Genomic DNA, 19,532 nt, shown 5'->3' with positions numbered 1-19,532 from the left:
GTTACAGTCTGAAGGTGACTGAGGAGATATGATGACTAAATGTAATGTGGTGGTCTTGGATGGGATCTGGGAAAGAAAAAAGGGTATTGGGACTTAAATAGTGAGTAACAGCGTATCCGTATTAGTTGATCAGTTGTGACAAATGTACCGTAATAATGTGAGATATTAACAGTAGGGGAGACTATCTTCTTAACTTTTCTGAGAATCTAAAACTATTCTGAAATTAAAAGTTTATTAAAAATAAAAAATCTCCCTGGCTGCTCTCCCCGCACCCACTGTGCCCCGGGCACAATGGTCTTTGGTGGGCCTCTACCTAGTGCTTCTATACTGGAGGGTGATTTTGAGCCCCAGGGGACATTTGGCAGTATCTGGTGACAATTTTAGTTAGGGGAGGGGATTTTAGTGGGTCGAGACAAGGAATAATACTAAACATCTTACAATGCCTGGGACAGGTCTCCACCCCCCAGCCCCCAACCAAGAGTTATCTGCCCAAGCTGTCAATAGAGCTGAGGTTGAGAAACCCTGGTCCTTTGGAATGTAGTGGTCTCTCTTTCCCAAATTCAGGTTCCTGACCAGGGTCTCTCTTGCCTTGCTTTCTTTTTCTCCTTAGCACTTAATCATCAGCATCTGATACACTCTGTTTACTTGTTTGTCTTACCAGGAAACATGTCTTGCATGAGGATTTGTTGGTAGTTTGGTCCACGTTTGTAATCCAGCATCCAGAACTGTTCCTGACACATAGTAGGTGTTTATTAAACATCCATTGAATGAATCACGTAATTAATGAAGGGAGTGAATGAATGATAAAGATAACATGTACTTAAGCTTAAAAATTCAGATAGCAGAGAAAAGTGAAAACATAAACATTCCCCCATCTGCCTATTCTCCAGAAGTTACCGCTGTTAACAGTTTATTTTTCATCTGTCCAGGATTTTTTTTCCATTTTTAAGGTCATCCGAGTACCATACACACAGTTTATTTCCCTTCCCTTTTTTACAACCATAAATGGGATCAGTTTAGTTTTTCCAGTTCATATACCTGGACATCTTTGCATATTAACATATAGAGAGCTGTCTTAGTCTTTTTAATGGCTGCATAATATTTTATATGTAGAATTAAGCAAAAATAGTTTAATTGCTTGCAATAGAATCCTGATATAATACTTTGTTGTAAAGTGACTGATAATAACTGTCTCCTAGAACAAAAGACAGTGCTTAACATCATCTTTGTAAGTGTTCTTTAGAGCATTTTCTTTATATTTTATTGCTAGTTTATAAATGCCTGGGGATTGGGAGCTTTGTCCTTGATAAATAGTCTTTAACTCCATGTACCTAGCCCGGTCTGTCCAATAGCAGGTTCTCAGTGACTGTAGGTTAAATTGAATTGGAGTTTTCACTTATTTTGATAAAATTTCTGGATCATTACATAATATTCAAATTTCCCTGAGTAGTAGAACCGTTGACCAAATTAAGAGATAGCTTTGGTAGAAGATTGTCGTCGTCTTTTGTTTAAATGATAATTGTTCTCCTAGAAGCCAAAAATCTGTCTCATTTCCTGACTGTATTTGCTGAAGAGAAGGCATGATAGCAGAAGTTCAAGTTCGGGTGCCCAACTTGAACGTGGTTCAGTATCAATTAAGCTTCTAATTGCTTTCAGCTTATCAGGTCTTTTCTTTTTTTCCCTAATGAAATGACTCATGGGGCAAAGTTGGCAGTAGCTGAGTTAAGATACTGTAAGTTAATGTTGCCGTGCTAATTTCAAACCTGGCTGTTAAACTAGCCTCCGGTCTGCTGTTTGTTTCGCCTTTGCTAGTATCCACATTTTGTGAATATCCCTTTGAGTACCCAAGGGTACTCTGCTGACGGTGCTGGGATGTTTTGTGGAGCTCCATTGATGTACAAGGGCAATTTGTTGGCATTTAGAGGAACACTTGGTCTGAAAATAATTGTCCTGCTCCCCTACCAGGCTTCAGCCCAGTGGTCTGCCTACCTTCCTGCTTGGTGAAGCAGTCCCTTCTCAAATGTCCTGTTTGCTTTGCCTTCACCCTCTGACACTCCCGCAGTGCCCCACTTTGCTGCCTTGATTGGGCCTCTTGGTGTGCTAACAGACATGATTTAGCATTGTGAAGTGCATGTGTGTGTGTCTTGTGCTTGGGTGACAGGTTGTTCAGTGTCCTGAAGACAGTAGGCACTCTGAGCACTGGTTGTTGACAGCAGTGGTGATCAAACGTTGGTGTGGTCGGTGAGACTTGCTCCACTGACTTGGAGAGGAAAAGTTCTCTTGGACCTTGAGCTGCTGGTTTCCCGTTTCTGAACTGACTCTTTTTTGGCTCATGGTGGTGGTTCAGAAATGACCTCACTATCAAACTTGATGATATAATTATTATTATTATTATTTTTAAAGATATTAGGCTGTACCTTTCTTTTTTTTTTTGATTGGGAAAAATTTGCCCTGAGCTAACATCTGTTGCCAATCTTCCTCCTTTTTTTTGTATCCCTCCCAAAAGCCCCAGGACATAGTTGTATATTCTAGTTGTAAGTCCTTGTAGTTCTTCTGTGTGAGCCACTGCCACAGCAAGGCTACTGACAGATGAGTGGTGTAGGTCTGTGCCTGGGAACCGAACCCAGGCTGCTGAAGCAGAGTGCACTGAACTTTAATTACTAGGCCATCAGGGCTGGCCCAGAAGGTATAATTATTTTAATACCTTTAAATAGTTCTATAGTGCTAAACGAGACAACCCATTAGATGATGTAGGGAGTGAACTTAATCATTCTTACAAAGAAATAATATTTCAGGATAAATTTTGAGATGAGATTACAAGCTGTCATTACAGGAGGTCATAGAAAACCACTGTTGAGGGTTTTTTTGTTTTTAATTAGTTGTCTGAAGCTTGCCAAGCTCAGGATACTGTAGTAGCATTAAGTTTGTGAGCTTTCGAGCACTTAATTTATTGTATGTAAGTAAATGTAAACAATGTTCATTATCTACCTTTTTTTTTTTGTGAGGAGGACTAGCCCTGAGCTAACATCTGATGCCAATCCTCCCCTTTTTTCTTGAGGAAGATTGGCCCTGGGCTAAGATCCGTGCCCATCTTCCTCTACTCTCTATGGGATGCCGCCACAGTGTGGCTTAACAGGGGGTGCGTCAGTGCGTGCCTGGGATCCGAACCTGCGAACCCTGGGCTGCCGCAGCGGAGTGCGTGCACTTAACCGCTCTGCCACTGGGTTAGCCTCTCATTATCTACCTTTTTAACTGCTTATATTTGCCTTGAAGATTTAGGTATAAGAATACAATTTAGTTGTTATAGCTGGCAGTCTTTCATCCGATGCTCATTGTGATTCTTTAACTTGAGTCATTAAAATATGAAAAAAAGATTGTTCTTAAGCTTAGTAATTCTAGAAATATTAGAAGAGTGTTCATACTTATATTGGAAAACAGAAAAAATGAAAACCATTGCATTTATTCATATTCCATATGGATGGAAAATACTTGGTTAAGATGTAAGGTCAAAAACAAACTTTAAGAAAAAAGTTTACACTTTTTTGTTTTGTTTCCCCAAAGTAATGATTCTTATTTTCTTCTCTTTTAGGTTCCTGAGAGGTAAGCGATGGGGAGACATTCGGCCTTGCTTCTGCTCCTCCTCCTCCAACATTTTGGAGACAGTGATGGAAGCCAAATACTTGAACAGACTCCTCTGCAGTTCACACATTTCCAGTACAACGTCACTGTGCATGAAAACTCTGCCGCGAAAACCTATGTTGGGCATCCCGTGAAGATGGGTATTTACGTTACAAATCCACTGTGGGAATTAAGGTACAAAATTGTCTCAGGAGACAATGAAAACCTATTCAAAGCTGAAGAGTACATTCTTGGAGACTTTTGCTTTCTAAGAATAAGGACCAAAGGAGGAAACACTGCTATTCTTAATAGAGAAGTGAAAGACCATTACACATTGATAGTCAAGGCAGTTGAAAAAAATACTAATGCTGAGGCACGAACAGTGGTCAGGGTGCAAGTGCTGGATACAAATGACTTGAGACCTTTATTCTCACCCACCTCGTACAGCGTTTCTTTACCTGAAAACACAGCCATAAGGACCAGTATTGCGAGAGTCAGTGCCACGGATGCAGACATAGGAACCAATGGAGAATTTTACTACAGTTTTAAAGACCGAACAGACATGTTTGCTATTCACCCAACCAGTGGGGCAGTAGTTTTAACTGGTAGACTTGATTACGCAGAGACCAAGCTCTATGAGATGGAAATTCTTGCTGTGGACCGGGGAATGAAATTGTATGGTAGCAGTGGTATCAGCAGCATGGCCAAGCTAACAGTTCACGTAGAACAAGCCAACGAATGTGCTCCTATGATAACAGCAGTGACGTTATCACCGTCAGAACTGGACAAGGACCCAACGTACGCAATCGTCACAGTGGATGACTGTGATCAGGGTGCCAACGGGGACATAGCTTCTTTAAGTATTGTGGCAGGTGACCTCCTTCAGCAGTTTAGAACAGTGAGGTCCTCTCCGGGGAGTAAAGAATATAAAATCAAAGCTGTTGGTGGCATTGATTGGGACAGTCATCCTTTTGGCTACAATCTGACACTCCAGGCTAAAGATAAAGGAACTCCTCCCCAGTTCTCTTCTGTAAAAGTAGTTCACGTGACTTCTCCGCAGTTCAAAGCTGGGCCAGTCAAGTTTGAAAAGGAAGTTTACAGAGCAGAAATAAGCGAATTTGCTCCTTCCAACACACCGGTGGTCATGGTAAAAGCCACGCCTAGTTATCCTCATCTGAGGTATGTTTTCAAAAGTACACCTGGAAAAGCTAAATTTGGTTTAAATCACAACACTGGTCTCATTTCCATTTTAGAACCAATTAAGAGACAGCAGGCAGCCCATTTTGAACTTGAAGTAACAACAAGTGACAGAAAGGCCTCTACCAGAGTCTTGGTTAAAGTTGTAAGTGCTAATAGCAATCCCCCTGAGTTTACGCAGACGGCGTACAAAGCATCATTTGATGAGAATGTGCCCATCGGTACCACTGTCATGAGCGTGAGTGCTGTGGACCCCGATGAGGGTGAGAACGGGTATGTGACCTACAGTATTGCAAATTTAAACCATGTACCATTTGTGATCAACCATTTCACTGGTGCTGTGAGTACTTCTGAAAACTTGGACTATGAGCTGATGCCCCGGGTTTATACTCTGAGGATTCGAGCATCAGACTGGGGCTTGCCGTACCGCCGGGAAGTTGAAGTCCTTGCCACAGTTACTCTCAATAACTTGAATGACAACACGCCCTTGTTCGAGAAAATCAATTGTGAAGGAACAATTCCCAGAGATCTCGGGGTGGGAGAGCAAATAACTACTGTTTCTGCTATCGATGCTGATGAACTTCAGTTGGTCCGATATCAGATTGAGGCTGGAAATGAACTAGATTTGTTTAGTTTAAACCCCGACTCCGGGGTATTGTCATTAAAGCAGCCGCTAATGGATGGCTTAGGTGCAAAGGTGTCATTTCACAGTCTGAGAATTACAGCCACAGATGGAGAAAATTTTGCCACACCATTATACATCAACATAACTGTGGCTGCCAGTCGCAAGCCAGTAAACTTGCAGTGCGAAGAGACTGGCGTTGCCAAAATGCTGGCAGAGAAACTCCTGCAGGCAAATAAATTACACAGTCAGGGAGAGGTTGAGGATATTTTCTTTGGTTCTCATTCTGTCAATGCTTATGCCCCACAGTTTGGAAGTACTCTTCCCACTGGGATTGAGGTAAAGGAAAACCACCCTGTGGGTTCCAACGTAATTCTCATGAATGCTACTGACCTTGACACTGGCTTCAATGGAAAACTGGTCTATGCTATTTCTGGAGGAAATGAGGATAGTTGCTTCATTATTGACATGGAAACTGGAATGCTAAAAATCTTATCTCCACTTGACCGTGAAACAATGGACAAATATACCCTGAATATTACAGTGTCTGACCTTGGTATACCCCAGAAGTCCACTTGGCATCTTCTGGATATCAGAGTTCTGGATGCCAATGATAATCCACCTGAGTTTTTACAGGAGAACTATTTTGTTGAAGTGAGTGAAGACAAAGAGATAAATAGTGAAATCATCCAGGTCGAAGCCACAGATAAAGATCTAGGCACAAACGGACGTGTGACATACTCTATTCTTACAGACACAGATAAATTTTCAATTGACAGCACGACGGGTGTTGTTAAAATCGTGAATCCTCTAGACCGGGAAGTACAGCATGTGTATTACTTAAAGATTGAAGCCAGGGATCAAGCCAAAGAAGAACCTCAGTTGCTTTCCACTGTACTTTTGAAAGTATCATTAGAGGATGTTAATGACAACCCACCTAAGTTCATTCCACCTAATTACCGTGTGAAAGTTCGAGAGGACCTTCCAGAAGGAACCATAATCATGTGGTTAGAGGCCTATGATCCTGATTTAGGTCAGTCTAGTCAAGTGAGATATAGTCTTCTGGACCACGGGGAAGGAAACTTTGATGTGGATAAACTCAGTGGAGCAGTCAGAATTGTACAGCAGTTGGACTTTGAGAAGAAGCAAGTATATAATCTCACTGTGAGGGCCAAAGACAAGGGGAAGCCAATTTCTCTGTCTTCTACCTGCTATATTGAAGTCGAGGTCATTGATGTGAATGAGAACTTACACCCACCAGTGTTTTCCAGCTTTGTGGAAAAGGGAGTAGTGAAAGAAGATGTCCCCATTGGTTCATCGGTAATGACAGTGTCAGCTCATGATGAGGACGCAGGAAGAGACGGGGAGATCCGCTATTCCGTTAGAGATGGTTCTGGTGTTGGTGTTTTCAAAATAGATGAAGAAACAGGTAAATATATTCTTATTACTCTGGTTTGGTCACTCCTCCCATTTTTTCTAAAGGAAGTGTCTGCCCTGTGCTAGCTCCCTCACAGTTTCCCACTGGCCGCTGTTAGGGCTCAGTATAGAAGTGCACGTGCCTGCTCTCTGTCCTGCTGCAGGTGTCTTTATGTGAAGTAAGCCATGAAGATGGTACCAAAGGAACCCGAGTGAGTTGGCATAAAATGAGTAAAAAACAGGGAAAAATTGAAATCACGACTACTGATGCTGATCTCTGAGTTTGTGCTCTGTATTATCAGAGGCATCACTGTGGTTTTGCTATAGCTTTGAGAAGCCCTTCCAAGTTTTTCAAGCTACTGCATTTGCGGACTCACACTTGGAACCACCACTGGTACCACCTAGCATGCCATGCAGAGATTGTTGCACACCTGCAAAATTACACCATGCACAGAGAGAAGACTCTGCATTCAAGCTCTATGATGTGATCTGCTGTACTTGGTACTGCTTCCAGGTTTTGTTTGAGAGACAGAGTAGGGTAGTGGAATGTTGAATTGAGAAGACCTGGCTTGAAGTCCTGGCTCTTTCAGTAATTTATTGAGTGATCTTGGACAAGTTAATTATCTTCTTAAAACAGACTTTCTTCATCTAGAAGATGGGTAGACTCAAAATTGCTGCAAGATGTATGTGAAGATAAGGTGAAATCGCATGGGAAAGCTCCTTAGCCTGTGTTAGATCTATTAATATCTTCTAGAAATGGTAGTGATGCTTTGTTACGATATTCTTCCACCTAGAATAAGGTCCTAAACGAGAACATCCCAGACAGCTGATTCATGCTAGAGTGTGTTGTTTTGTGCTTGGTACATATCTCTAGTTTAGCTGCTTTTCCCAGATATTACAGTTTCATGTCAGTCTCCCCTGATGGAGTGTGAGTGAGCCCTTGTATTAGTTTCTTAGGGTTGCCATAACAAGTACTACAGACTGGGTGGTTTAAAGAACAGAAATTTATTTTCATACAATTCTGGAGGCTAGATGTCCAAGATCAAGGTGTTGGCAGGGTAGGTTTCTTCTGAGGCCTTTCTCCTTGGCATGTAGATGGCTGACTTCTCCCTGTGTCCTCACATGGTCCTCCCTCTGTACGTCTGTGTCCTCATCTCTTCTTATGAGGACACCAGTTATTTTGCGTTAGGGGTCACCCTAATGAGCTCATTTTAACTTATTTATCTCTTTTAAAGCCCTTTCTCCAAGAGCAGTCACATTCTGAGGTACAGGGGATTAGGGCTTCAACACATGAATTTAGGGGACACGATTCAGCCCCAAACCACCTTGGAGGACAGGATTTTAGCTCATGCATTTTCTGTCCTCAACAAAAAAGTGCCTGGCATATAGAAGCTGCTCATTAAATGTTAAGAGAATGAATGAGTAAATTAATGGTTATTTTGGCTTTGAATGTCCTTTCCTCTGAGAATGGTAGTGGAGATAGAAGGCAGTTGGGTAATCACAGCACCGGTCATCCATAGATGGAGTTCAGTTTGTTCATCTCATCGATGTTTTCTTTGTGAATATGTCCATTCTAAAAGGATGTTTTTCTTATTAAGTTAAAACTTAATACTTAAAACTTAAATTACATTTAAGTTTATATTTAGTAATACTACAAATAAATTGTTGTCGTTATCTATCCCAGCACCAACTCCCACATCTAATAGGTATATAGCCCATGAAAAATATAATTATTGTCCTAGAAATAAGTTATTTTAGAAGCTATAATATTTTTAATGTGCTTTTATTTATTCAAGGGATTCTTTTTATAAAGAATTATATAACACTAGCATGTGTTAGATATATCCACAAATTATATAGCACTCATCTAAAATACCCATAATAGTTAAATTCGAGAGAAAATAGCATAACCAATAGCAGTTAGTAATAACTCATCTGGAGAGTAGAATATATGTGTTTTTTTTGGTCGTAGTCTCTGATATAAATTAGAATTTTCAGGTACAGTGTCACCGTAGAAAAATACCCAGAACTTAAGAATTGAAGCTGCAACTATGAATTATTTTTGTGAATTTCCTAAGGACAATTATTTCTACTGTTTTTTCTTTTCTAGCGTGGGCTGTGAAAGCCTACAAAGGAACTATTACAAGTTAAAGTTGAGATAGAAGATGTAGTCATGCCTCGCTGGGCATCAGAGATACATTCTGAGAAATGCATCGTTAGGTGATTTTGTCACTGTGCGAACATCATAGAGTGTACTTACAAACCTAGGTGGTATAGCCTACTACACACCTAGGCTCTATGGTACTCATCTTATAGGACCTCCGTTGTATATGTGGTTCGTCCTTGACCAAGACATTGTTAGGCAGTGCATGACTGTAGAACCAAAATATTAATTTACATTCCCTTGATGACTTAAATTATATGAGCAGTCTTTTGAGTGCTTTAAGTGAAAAGAGTATTCTTATTGTTGCATTGTAAAGACTCATTTAGAAACTGGTATTTTTCGCCTATAAATTTAAGAGATTGGAATAGTCTCACTACCAAGAAAAAAAATAACCAACCAAAGCAGTATCCTGAAATAGATCTATAGTAATTGTCAAGCTGAATGGCAGTGCCAGACTTTTCTAGTGGTAACTTAGTGGCATGCCAGGCGATGAGCTGGGATTGTGTGCAATGGGGTTGGTAATTATGTAAAAAACTGATATGTATTTGTGTAAATATTGAGATTTAAAGGGGAGAGGAAAGTTGGAAATTTCTAGGTCATCTGTTCTGTAGTCCTTGCTTTACAGAGGAAGAATACGTAGTGTACAATAGATTTATGTTTATGTGCTTTTTTTTTTTTTGAGGAAGATCGGCCCTGAACTAACATCTGCCAATCCTCCTCTTTTTGCTGAGGAAGACTGGCCCTGGGCCAACATCCATGCCCATCTTCTTCCACTTTATATGGGACGCCGCCACAGCATGGCTTCACAAGCGGTGCGGTGGTGCACACCCAGGATCCCAACCAGCGGACCCCGGGCTGCCGCAGCAGAGCGCGTACACCTAACCGCTTGCGCCACCGGGCCAGCCCCTATGTTTATATGCTTTTGAAATTGAATAAAAGTGATATAATAATATTTACACATTGGCCTGGTATACGTTACAAGATATATTTTTGGCAGTAGAATTATCAGCCCAAGTTATTCTAGAGATTCCTGGCAAGACAGTTGGAATTGTAGTGTAGAATTCCTTCAGGAAAAGTCAGTATGTTTGGTGCAGTAGAAATACTAAAATTAGGTATGCTGATTTTTCATTTGGGGTTTGTTTAACTAATTTTTGGGGCAGGTTGGAAGTGTGGAGAGGTGCCTGTGAGATGCAGAAAAGCAGAGGCAGTTCAGGAACACCAGTGGGGACCCCATAGGACACAGCCCTAAAGCTCAGTGTGAAATGGAGTTGGCCTGGCTCAGGTCAGGTTTATGAGCACCTTTCTAGAACTTCAGTCTCTGCTCATTGCCCATGTCTGCTGGGCTCTTTTCTCTTCTAGTGATGTATTTAGTATTGGACTAATTGATAGCGGGCTGCACAGGACTGCTTTGGCTGTGGACACCAAGAACCTGCTCACTTAATTGTTTGCTTCTTGCCTTTGACTTGACTTGGAACTCCAGTGTTGGGGGCTGGCCCAGTGGTGTAGTGGTTAAGTTAACACGCTCCGCTTCTGTGGCCTGGGGTTCTCAGGTTCGACTCCTGAGTGCGGACCTACACACCGCTTATCAAGCCATGCTGTGGTGGCGTCCTCTATACAAAATAGAGGAAGACTGGCACAGATGTTAGCTCAGGGATAATCTTCCTCAAGCAAAAAGAGGAGGATTGGCAACAGATGTTAGCTTAGGAGCAATCTTCCTCACCAAGAAACAAGCAAAGGTAAGAACTATAGCGTTGTTGAGGACTACAACCAAGTTTTTGTAATCGTTTACCTATTTTGACATTGTCAAATATGTGTATCATTTGTATGCTTTTCGTAGAACAGAGACCATATTCAGCAATGTAAATTTAGCTCTTACTATTTTTGCTATCCTTCCTTTTCCTTAAAAAATCTTAAATTTGAAACATCCCCTGGAAAGTGGTCTTTTTAGAAATAGAAGCTCTATGGATTACCTAAAATAGGTAGCTGAATGCACAGCCCTGTTAGCTCTTTGTACCTATTTTGCTAATTGGCGTTTCAGGGAGGTAAAATGTAATTGCCATGTGGGGGTGACAGTCATTTGATTTATCTGATAATCTCTCACTGAATCATATGCTTTTCCTGGAGAGGCCTCTGGGTGTTAATGAACTGTTCTGACAAATCCCTGCCCACATGATTGCTTGTCCACTTGAGGTTTGGAAGGGTAAAGTGTAATGTGAAAAATTATTTGGAAAGTCGGTCTTGTTAGCGAGCCCATCTCCAGTGCTCTAATTAAGATCCTCCCACTTTCTGTCTCCTTAAAATCTACAGTGAGGATTATAAAGCAGATTTAACAGAAATGGTGGTGGAGTAAGTATCTTTGAAGCATGTGCAATTTCACGTTTCGGTTTTGATTTGACTTTATGCTTCTCAGCGTTCACCCCGTTCTCACTTCCAATATGTCCCTGGTTGCTTTGTTGTAAGCCTCACAGTTGAGCAGAACAGAATCTTGAGCATCCCTCCTGGAGATTTGTGGAGTGGATTCAGCTTAGTGTTCTGAGCTGATGGGTACCAATCCAAGTTAATTATTATTTGAGCACCAATAAAAAGTTGGCAGCTTTTTGCTAAGTTTTAAAACTAAGGCTATGTTTAGAAAAATGCTCGGCCAAAAGATGTTTTTAATTGTTGCTAGAAACTTGTGTTGAAGCAGTGCTTCATTGAGGTCTGTTCCTCTGATGTGTGAATGGTAACGGGATGCCCTTCAGTATGTTTTCCCTTCATCTAGAGTACTTTGGTTCAGTTTTTGGCTGTTAGTATAATGCAGCCCGGTAAGAGTGTTTCCCCCTTCTGACTCTACTTATTTGGAGAGCCCATGTTTTTTGTTAAGATAAGAGCAAATTTCTAAACTTATTAGTGCTGTGTTACTCTTAGAATCCCAATCATGGTTTCAGGATTGAAAGTTACATTTGGATGCAAGGGCTTGGAATGGATTAATATGGAAGTACAGCTGTTGCAACAAGATAAATCACCATTCATGAAATAGGGGAGGGAAAATAAGCACTCAGCTTTTCTTAAGGAAACAGGGCTCCATTCTCATTATGGGGGAGTGTTATTGCACCCTTCCTGTGTTACCCATTTGGGGACTGCCTCCTGGCCTTCCTTAGTTAGGGGGACGCAGGATGAACGGGTTTGTTTAGTAGGAGCAGAAGGGAATTCCAATCCAGGTTTACCTTATTGTTGACCTCAGTGACAAGGAAATGGTTTCTGTCTGGCTTGGCAGAACTCTGAATACTTGAATATTATAATATTTTAATATTCATTCAAATTAAAAAAAAAAAACCTTTTCCCAACTTAAAGTAGGATATTCTGCCTACAACCAGGGACCTGTGTTCTTCCCTAGGGCCTGTTCTCTTGTAACAGGAAATAGAATGTAGACGATATTAATGGGCTCAAGTATCATGACCAAAAAAATCTGTAAGAGTGGCTAAGAGCTGGGCGGCTGTTAGAAGTGTGGTCTACTGTGGTGGGACCAATTTCCTCAATTGGAGCTGGGTCCAGAATTCCTGGCAGCAGGAACTTAAATAGATACTGGTGGGAGGCCCCGGGAGGGAGTTAAGAAATTCGCTGGTGAAAGGGCTTTTGTGTTGCTGTCTCCTCCCTTAAGGGGCAGCAGCTGCTGTCCTGTTCTTACTTTTTGTTCTCTTCCTAGCAGAATTGAAGAGAAAGAAACTGATTTCCTAGCCACAGTGAGATTGAAAATCAGACTTTGGCAGAAATTATGTTATGATAATGTGCTGTTGCTGTGTTTGGGAGTAAAAATCTGCTCTTTTGTGTGTGTGTGAATCTGAGTCAAGGCAGGGAGGGCATGGGGAAAGGATCCTCCTTTGAAGCAGGAGGATTTTAAGGAGAAAATAGAATCTAATTAGAAATCCTAAGGAAATTCCATTTTGTTTTAAGAGAAAACAGAGGATCAGCTTTTCTTTAGTTATTTGTATTCTGTTTAATAAGTTGATGCTCTAAGTACTGACTGGATACTGGCTGGGGGAGGAGTTGGAGTATCAAGCTCGGTGAACTGTGATTCAGGTGGTATTATCTTGTGAGGCAGAAGGTGATGAATGAAGCTATGCAGTGCCTGTATAATCCTAAATGATGTGTAAGGGCCAGGGACCTGGAGGGGATGGGATAGAAACAACTTAAAATACAGTGTCTTTGGCTGCGTGCTTTCAATGACAGTGATAGTAATGATGAAGGGCATCAATTTAATAATAAACCACAGCCGCTTACTGAGTGTTAGAACCAGCTGCTAAGCGCTCTATATGTATTAGTTTATTTAATCCTCACGACTACTCGACAGATGGTTATCCCTATGTTACGTTATCATTGATGAGGAAGCCTTCACAGGGAGGTTAAGTAACTTTCCTAAGACCACTTGGGTACTGAGTGGCAGAACTTGCCAGCCTGTGCCTGCAAGCACTACCTTTTACTGCCTCTCGCCCTTTAATGAATGATCTTGAGATGTTCTAAGGGAGCCCGTTTGAAAACTACCAGTTGAGTGGGATTCTGGGCTGAACTGGATTGGGCTGGGCTGGAGACTTGAGTCCTAGATTTGAGCCTTGCTCTTGAAAAGGAGTATTGAATCTTAAGAATCTTCCTCCATCATTTTTTCTTGGAGTGATATATTTCTCTTTAGCACATTTAGAACAAGATTTTAAAGTTACACAGTGGTGACATTTACACCATTTAAGATTATTCCAATGAAGTCATTAGTAGTGGGTCAGTCATGCTGAGTGTAGATAATGAGCTTCACTGTCCAGTTGAGATGGACAGACGTCGTGCCTGTGTTTGCGATTGTGAAAGTGTGATCTTGTCATAAATAAAAGTGCTGCCTGTCTGAACTGTACAGAATGTTAATTGGAGCCTTTTCTCATCTAAACAATGTTTTAGATGGTTGTTAGGGTCCTGGCTAACCTTTAGAGCCAATGTAACCCACAGGGTAGCTGAAGTTAACCTGCACTTTCTCCTTGAGTGCAGGTTACTTGTAGTAATTGTTCTCTGCATTGTCCTCCTTATGCCTTGGCTTCAGCGCCTGTCCTCACCAGCCATCTGGAATGTGGCAAGAAAGCCAGTGGATGCTGTTCTCCTCAGCCCTCTTGGCAGGGAACCTTTTTATGTTCTAAGAGTGTCTAAGGGTTGGGTGTTCATAACTTGATGAGTGCCCTATGTGTATAGTGACTTAATGCTCAATTAATATCTGGTCTGTTCTTCCATATTGCCTACCTTGCCCAATTATGAAAATTGTGTAGATTTTAAATCTTCAGGTACTTGTCCATGTTGGATTTTTTTCTTAATCATTTAGTTCCTGTTGTTTTGACTTTGTGGATAATTTTAGTTCATAAGGCTGGATTTGTCAAGTTGTTGTTATGTATTAGTTTATATTTTGTGTACTGTGTAATTTGCAACTACCTTTATGGCATTTATTTTTTCAAAAAAATCGAACCATGTTGGTTATAAATAGTGCATGCTCACTGTACAAGACATAATGCCACAAAGCACAGTCTTTCATGTCTTTGTCACTAGAAGTAAATGGTCTTGGAAAGGTTGCTCTTCAACGGCACATGCCTGTCCTTGGTGAATTGGCGGTTTGCCAGTTTAAGAGCAGTGATCGTAAGTCTAGGAAACTATTCACATATAGATGTCCAGGGCCAGTCTTATCAATGAACTTGCCTTGCCAATTAAACTGTGTGATCTCTCCTTAGGATATCTGATATTGTATTGAACCTATTTCATTGCTAGGCCTCCAAGTGGCTGAGTGAACTGACCTATTGAAAGAGATTATTTAGACTTGTCTGTTTCTGCTAGGGAAAGTCTACTAAACGTAGTCTTTTTAGTTGTAGCCTAATAGATTTTTTCTTTTTTTTGATAAAAGTTACCCTGCTGTTTCCGTAGTTTAAGACTTCTTTCTAATTTGTGATAATTTAACCATATTATCTTCTTATCACTGGTGAGTTCTTCTTCATCACATCAGTATGTAGTTATAGGTAACATTTATTTAATGCTTACTGTGTATCAGCCCTATTTTAAGCTCTTTACGTAGACTGCCTCATTAGATCATCACAGTAATTCATGGGTAAAATTAGATGGTAATATACTCTGTTCATGTAATAGCTATATTAGATTATAAAGATATGACAAATAATGGGGATTAAGATACATGTTGACTCTGTGCCATTGAATTTTGAAATAGACATGTTTTTAATTATGTAGTGTTAATAGAAATTAATGTGGTTTAAAGTGTGACGCATTTGAGGGTATTCTGGTAATGCAGAGATGATTCTTGAGCAGAGGCATTCCATCTCACATGGACTTCTCCTTAAAACCTTTTTGTGTCTCTTGTGACACAAAGTCCAAGCTCTTTAGCATAGCCTGTAATGCACTAATAGACTTGCCTCCCTCTCCCCGTTGACTTTGTGGGTGCTCCCCTCATCAGCTCCCACTTACCCCCTGTGCTTCATCCAAATGGAGCCGATCCCACCCCACACCGCCCTCAACCCCTCTGTGCTTCATTGTCTCCTGTCTCTCCGTGGTTGGGTAACCCATTGACCACTTGATCAGCTCTTATTATCCCTAACTCTGTTTAATAAATCTTTCTTGACCAGCCTCCTTCATATGGAGCTAATTCTTCTTTTCTTGTATGTACTTTTTCTTTTTTTGACAATATCGTATCACTCTAGTGTAGTTTTTTATTTACATGTCCTTTTTCCTCTAAATTGTCAGCTCCTTGTGTGGGTAGATTCTAAATCTTTTACTACTAGATTCGTGTAACAGGCACTCAATAAATACTTGTTAGGTTGGCCTAATAAGCCATGGTTGCGTCTCCTGGGAGCCTTTCCTGAGACCCAGGTAGTTAGTCTTGGCGTCTTTGTTCCAGCAGCACTTGGTCTACATTATTCTCTTTTCGTGTATGACTCGGGGCGTTGTTCATCTGTCTCCTAGAACTCAAGGGCAGAGCACAGTCTTGCTCCCTTTTCTACCCTCTCCTGAGCACAGTGGCTGACATAGCAGTTCGGAGCCCTTGTTTGTTCAAACAAACGAACGATTGTAGCATGATCATGGTTGAGTGAAACCTTTTTTCTACCACCAGGATACCTATTTCTAGACCTCCAAAATAGTGGTTCTTAGTGTTTTTGGCATAACAGAAACTTTTGAGAATCTGTTGAAAGCTGTATATTGTGTCTTCAGAGACACAGTGATTTGGTTACTATGCTAGCGGGTCCTGAAGTGCTGAATGAACCTGTTCATGGATCCTCAATGTCCTTGGACCCCTGTCTTAAATCCCCTAGAGGTGGCAGGGCTGCCAGTCCTCACAAGTTCTCATAAAGGAGGACCAGAGAGCCAGGAGAATGGTGGTGGTGATGATGATGATGATGATGATGATAACTGTGGTGACGGTGGTAGTGACAAGCATTTGAAAGTATTTCTTTATATATTATATGGCACTTAGTCTAATATACGCTTATTATACAGAGGTTTTATTTCTATTTTGTTAGTGAGGTAGATAAACCTTTACAGTGGACAAATGGAAATCACTTTTCTATATGTTTGTACATGCGCTTAAAATGGTTCAAGAAATCTGTCTTTCAAGACTGTTTCCAAGTGAAATATAACCTGTACTTTACAAGCCTGTATCATCAGATAGCCCTGTGTCCACGTACAAGACAATTGTAATAAAATCATTATAGTAAATATAATACACTGTATAACTATTTTTAAGTTAAGCAGCCCTCTAGGCCAGGATTTGATCTTTAGTGTTGCCAACTTACCATGGAAACCCTCTGTTGCTCAACTAGGGTGCCTTTATTTATTAAGGTAAAATAATCTGTCAGAAGACTCAGACTTCTAATAATAAAGTTAACTTTCTTGACAGACTGGATTTTTATTTAAATGAACTTAAAATTCAGAGCATTTGAGATTTAAGAAACTGTTTTAGTTTTGTAAATAGTCCTTTATTCAGTACAAAGGAAAAAACTGATAAATAATGCCTGTTTTTAAAGGCGTTCCTTGTAATGTTACAGTGAAAGATGAAATAAATGTATATCTGGGAAAATTTTCTAGTCTATGGTTTACAAGCATTGATATTCATATCATTTCTAGTCAAGATGTTTTTTGACCTCTGTGGAGGTCAGTTTCTGTAAACAGTGATTTTTCAGTCTTTCATGAAGTAATGTGTTTTCTTAATCACAAGTTGAAGACATTTTGTTAGTTGAAAATAGCTTTTTGGAAAATGACTTTAAATTTGAATTAACTGTAAAATATTTTAAAGCAATTCCACCATAAATTCTTAGTTAAAAGATTCACTAAAATCCATTTGCTTTTAGCTTTTTATAATTTTTTTTTTTTTTTTTTTTGGTGAGGAAGATTGGCCCTGAGCTAACATCTGTGCCAGTCTTCCTCTATTTTGTATGTGGGACACCACCACAGCATGGCTTGATGAGCAGTGTGTAGGTCCACGCCCGGGATTCAGATCCACAAACCTCGGGTCACTGAAGTGGAGTGTGTGAACTTAACCACTATGCCACTGGGCCAGCCCATATTTATTAATTTTTTTACTTGTCTGTTTATTCTTAAAGTTGCTTGACATCAGGCTGTCTCAAACATCTTTATTTCTCTTATCACAGTGCTTGGCACATTGTTGGTATTCAGGAAATAGTCATTCAGTGATGTTCATCTTTTGATAAACCCAATAAATGTTTGATAAGCCCTATAAGTGATGTTCTTCTTTTGATCTGTTGCTTAGCTGAAAGTATTTCCATTTTTAAATGAAAAAAAGATGAGTTTGCCATTGAAGTACCAAAGTTAGTTTGCTGGTGGAGGCATCAGAATGGAAGCCCATTACTTTTAAAGGATAGATCTAAGCAAATTTTTTTAGATAGATCTAAAAATTATTTTAAAGAAGTATTTTTCCTTAGTAGAGTGATAACCTCACGTGGAAGATGAAAGTTGATGAGGAAAGCATGAACAGGAATAGTATCCATGTTTGGTTTTAATTAGCCCAGTGTTGTATGTCACATCTACAGATTATGAAGTTTTGTAATTTAACGCTCACGATTTTTTAAATATGTGTTTTACATACAGTGTATATTATGAATCATTTTTAACATATTAAGAAAATCTGCTTTTGTCATTTTACTTCCACAACAGCATCAGCCCTGTGGGGTGGGACTCTGCTGTGTTCAGCCCTGAGTGGCTCGTGCCCAGACCTGTGCCTGGCATGGGCACCCAGCAGGCACTTCAAGGACAAGGACAATTTGAAATTGAGATATATTATTATAAAATATTAAAAGGAAACACATAGCTAAGTAACTATTACTAGGAAAGACCTTTCATGTTGTTCTCTGCCCCCAATTAGATTTTTTTTTTTTTTTTGGTGAGGAAGATCCGCCCTGAGCTAACATCCCTTGCCAATCTTCCTCTTTTTGCTGAGGAAGATTAGCCCTGAGCTAACATCTGTGCTCATCTTCCTCTATTTTGTATAGGGGATGCTGCCGCAGCATGGCTTGATGAGCCGTGCATAGGTCCGTGCCGGGATTCGAACCTGTGAACTCCAGGCCGCCAAAGCAGAGCGTGTGAACTTAACCACGACGCCACTGGGCTGGCCCCTAGAATTTTCTCTCTTTATACCCAATAAAAGTGTCATGGGCCATAGGTCTGCTTGTTCTTTTAATGCAGTTAAAACTGCCTTTCCACTTAAAATACCCTCTTTCCTATACCTCCAAAATATCTAAGAACAAAAGAATTAGAACAATAGCCCCAATAGAACTTCAGTAGCAATGAGTTTCTTTTTGTTGATGTTTTGCCTTCTCTAGAAGCAACTTCATTTGTCAGAATGAGTACCAAAGCCTAGAACTGGAAATCCTAAGTTCTGTGGCTTTCTAGGTGCATATTCCTGGGTTAGTCGTTGTTTTCTTGGGCTGTAGAATGGTGCTGTTGCCTATATCATCTTCTGGATTGAGAAATATTTCTTCTGTTTTAAGTAGAAAAGACGAATACCCATTTACATTGTACATTATTTGGCAAAAATTTGAACTCTTGAAAGACTTTCAGATTAGTAGGGTCTATTTTTATTTGCTAGTATCGTTATTGATGAATTTCCTAAAGCTTAAAAGAAGTAATTACTTCTAGAGATTCACAGAGTATTTTTGAAATTGTCAGTTTCTTGGATTAAATTGAGCACATATAAATGTGCCCTTTTAAGAAGCTATTTGTGTGTATTTTAAGTCTCTTGGTTATTTCTCTTGATGGGGTGCTATTTACTTATGAGCAAACCTTCTTTTAAAGCCTAGTTGAATTAAGGGAAATTCAATGATCAGACTATTTTAAGGAGAATAATGTATGCAAAAACTAAATATATTTTCTTGACTGCATCTAAATAGAAAAAATTTTTAAACTCTTATTTGTTCTTTGTCTACTTTTCTTACTGCTTGGGGTGTCTGATTCTAAACCTTACCTCCGTATAAATAGACAGTTAGCAGTAGCTAGTTC

General features: G+C 40.1%; 1 protein-coding gene across 4 annotated transcripts in view; it reads left to right on the top strand.

The window, feature by feature from the left end:
- The window catches only part of FAT1 (FAT atypical cadherin 1), a 131,826-nt gene that overhangs the window by 12,951 nt on the left and 99,343 nt on the right, over positions 1–19,532 (top strand). For 3 of the 4 annotated variants that reach the window (XM_058525019.1, XM_058525021.1, XM_058525022.1), the window contains exon 2: positions 3,590–6,866. In XM_058525019.1, the coding sequence (XP_058381002.1) occupies positions 3,608–6,866 (3,259 nt within the window). In that variant the 5' untranslated portion in view covers positions 3,590–3,607. Of the gene's footprint in view, positions 1–661; positions 742–3,589; positions 6,867–19,532 lie in introns of all 4 variants that reach the window. The other variant, XM_058525020.1, reaches the window with a different exon arrangement.

This window comes from Diceros bicornis, chromosome 29 (genome assembly GCF_020826845.1).
Source record: "Diceros bicornis minor isolate mBicDic1 chromosome 29, mDicBic1.mat.cur, whole genome shotgun sequence".
In the NCBI taxonomy this organism is placed as follows: domain Eukaryota; kingdom Metazoa; phylum Chordata; class Mammalia; order Perissodactyla; family Rhinocerotidae; genus Diceros; species Diceros bicornis.
Note: the sequence above shows the minus strand (reverse complement) of the source record. Positions and strands in the feature narration are given on the sequence as shown.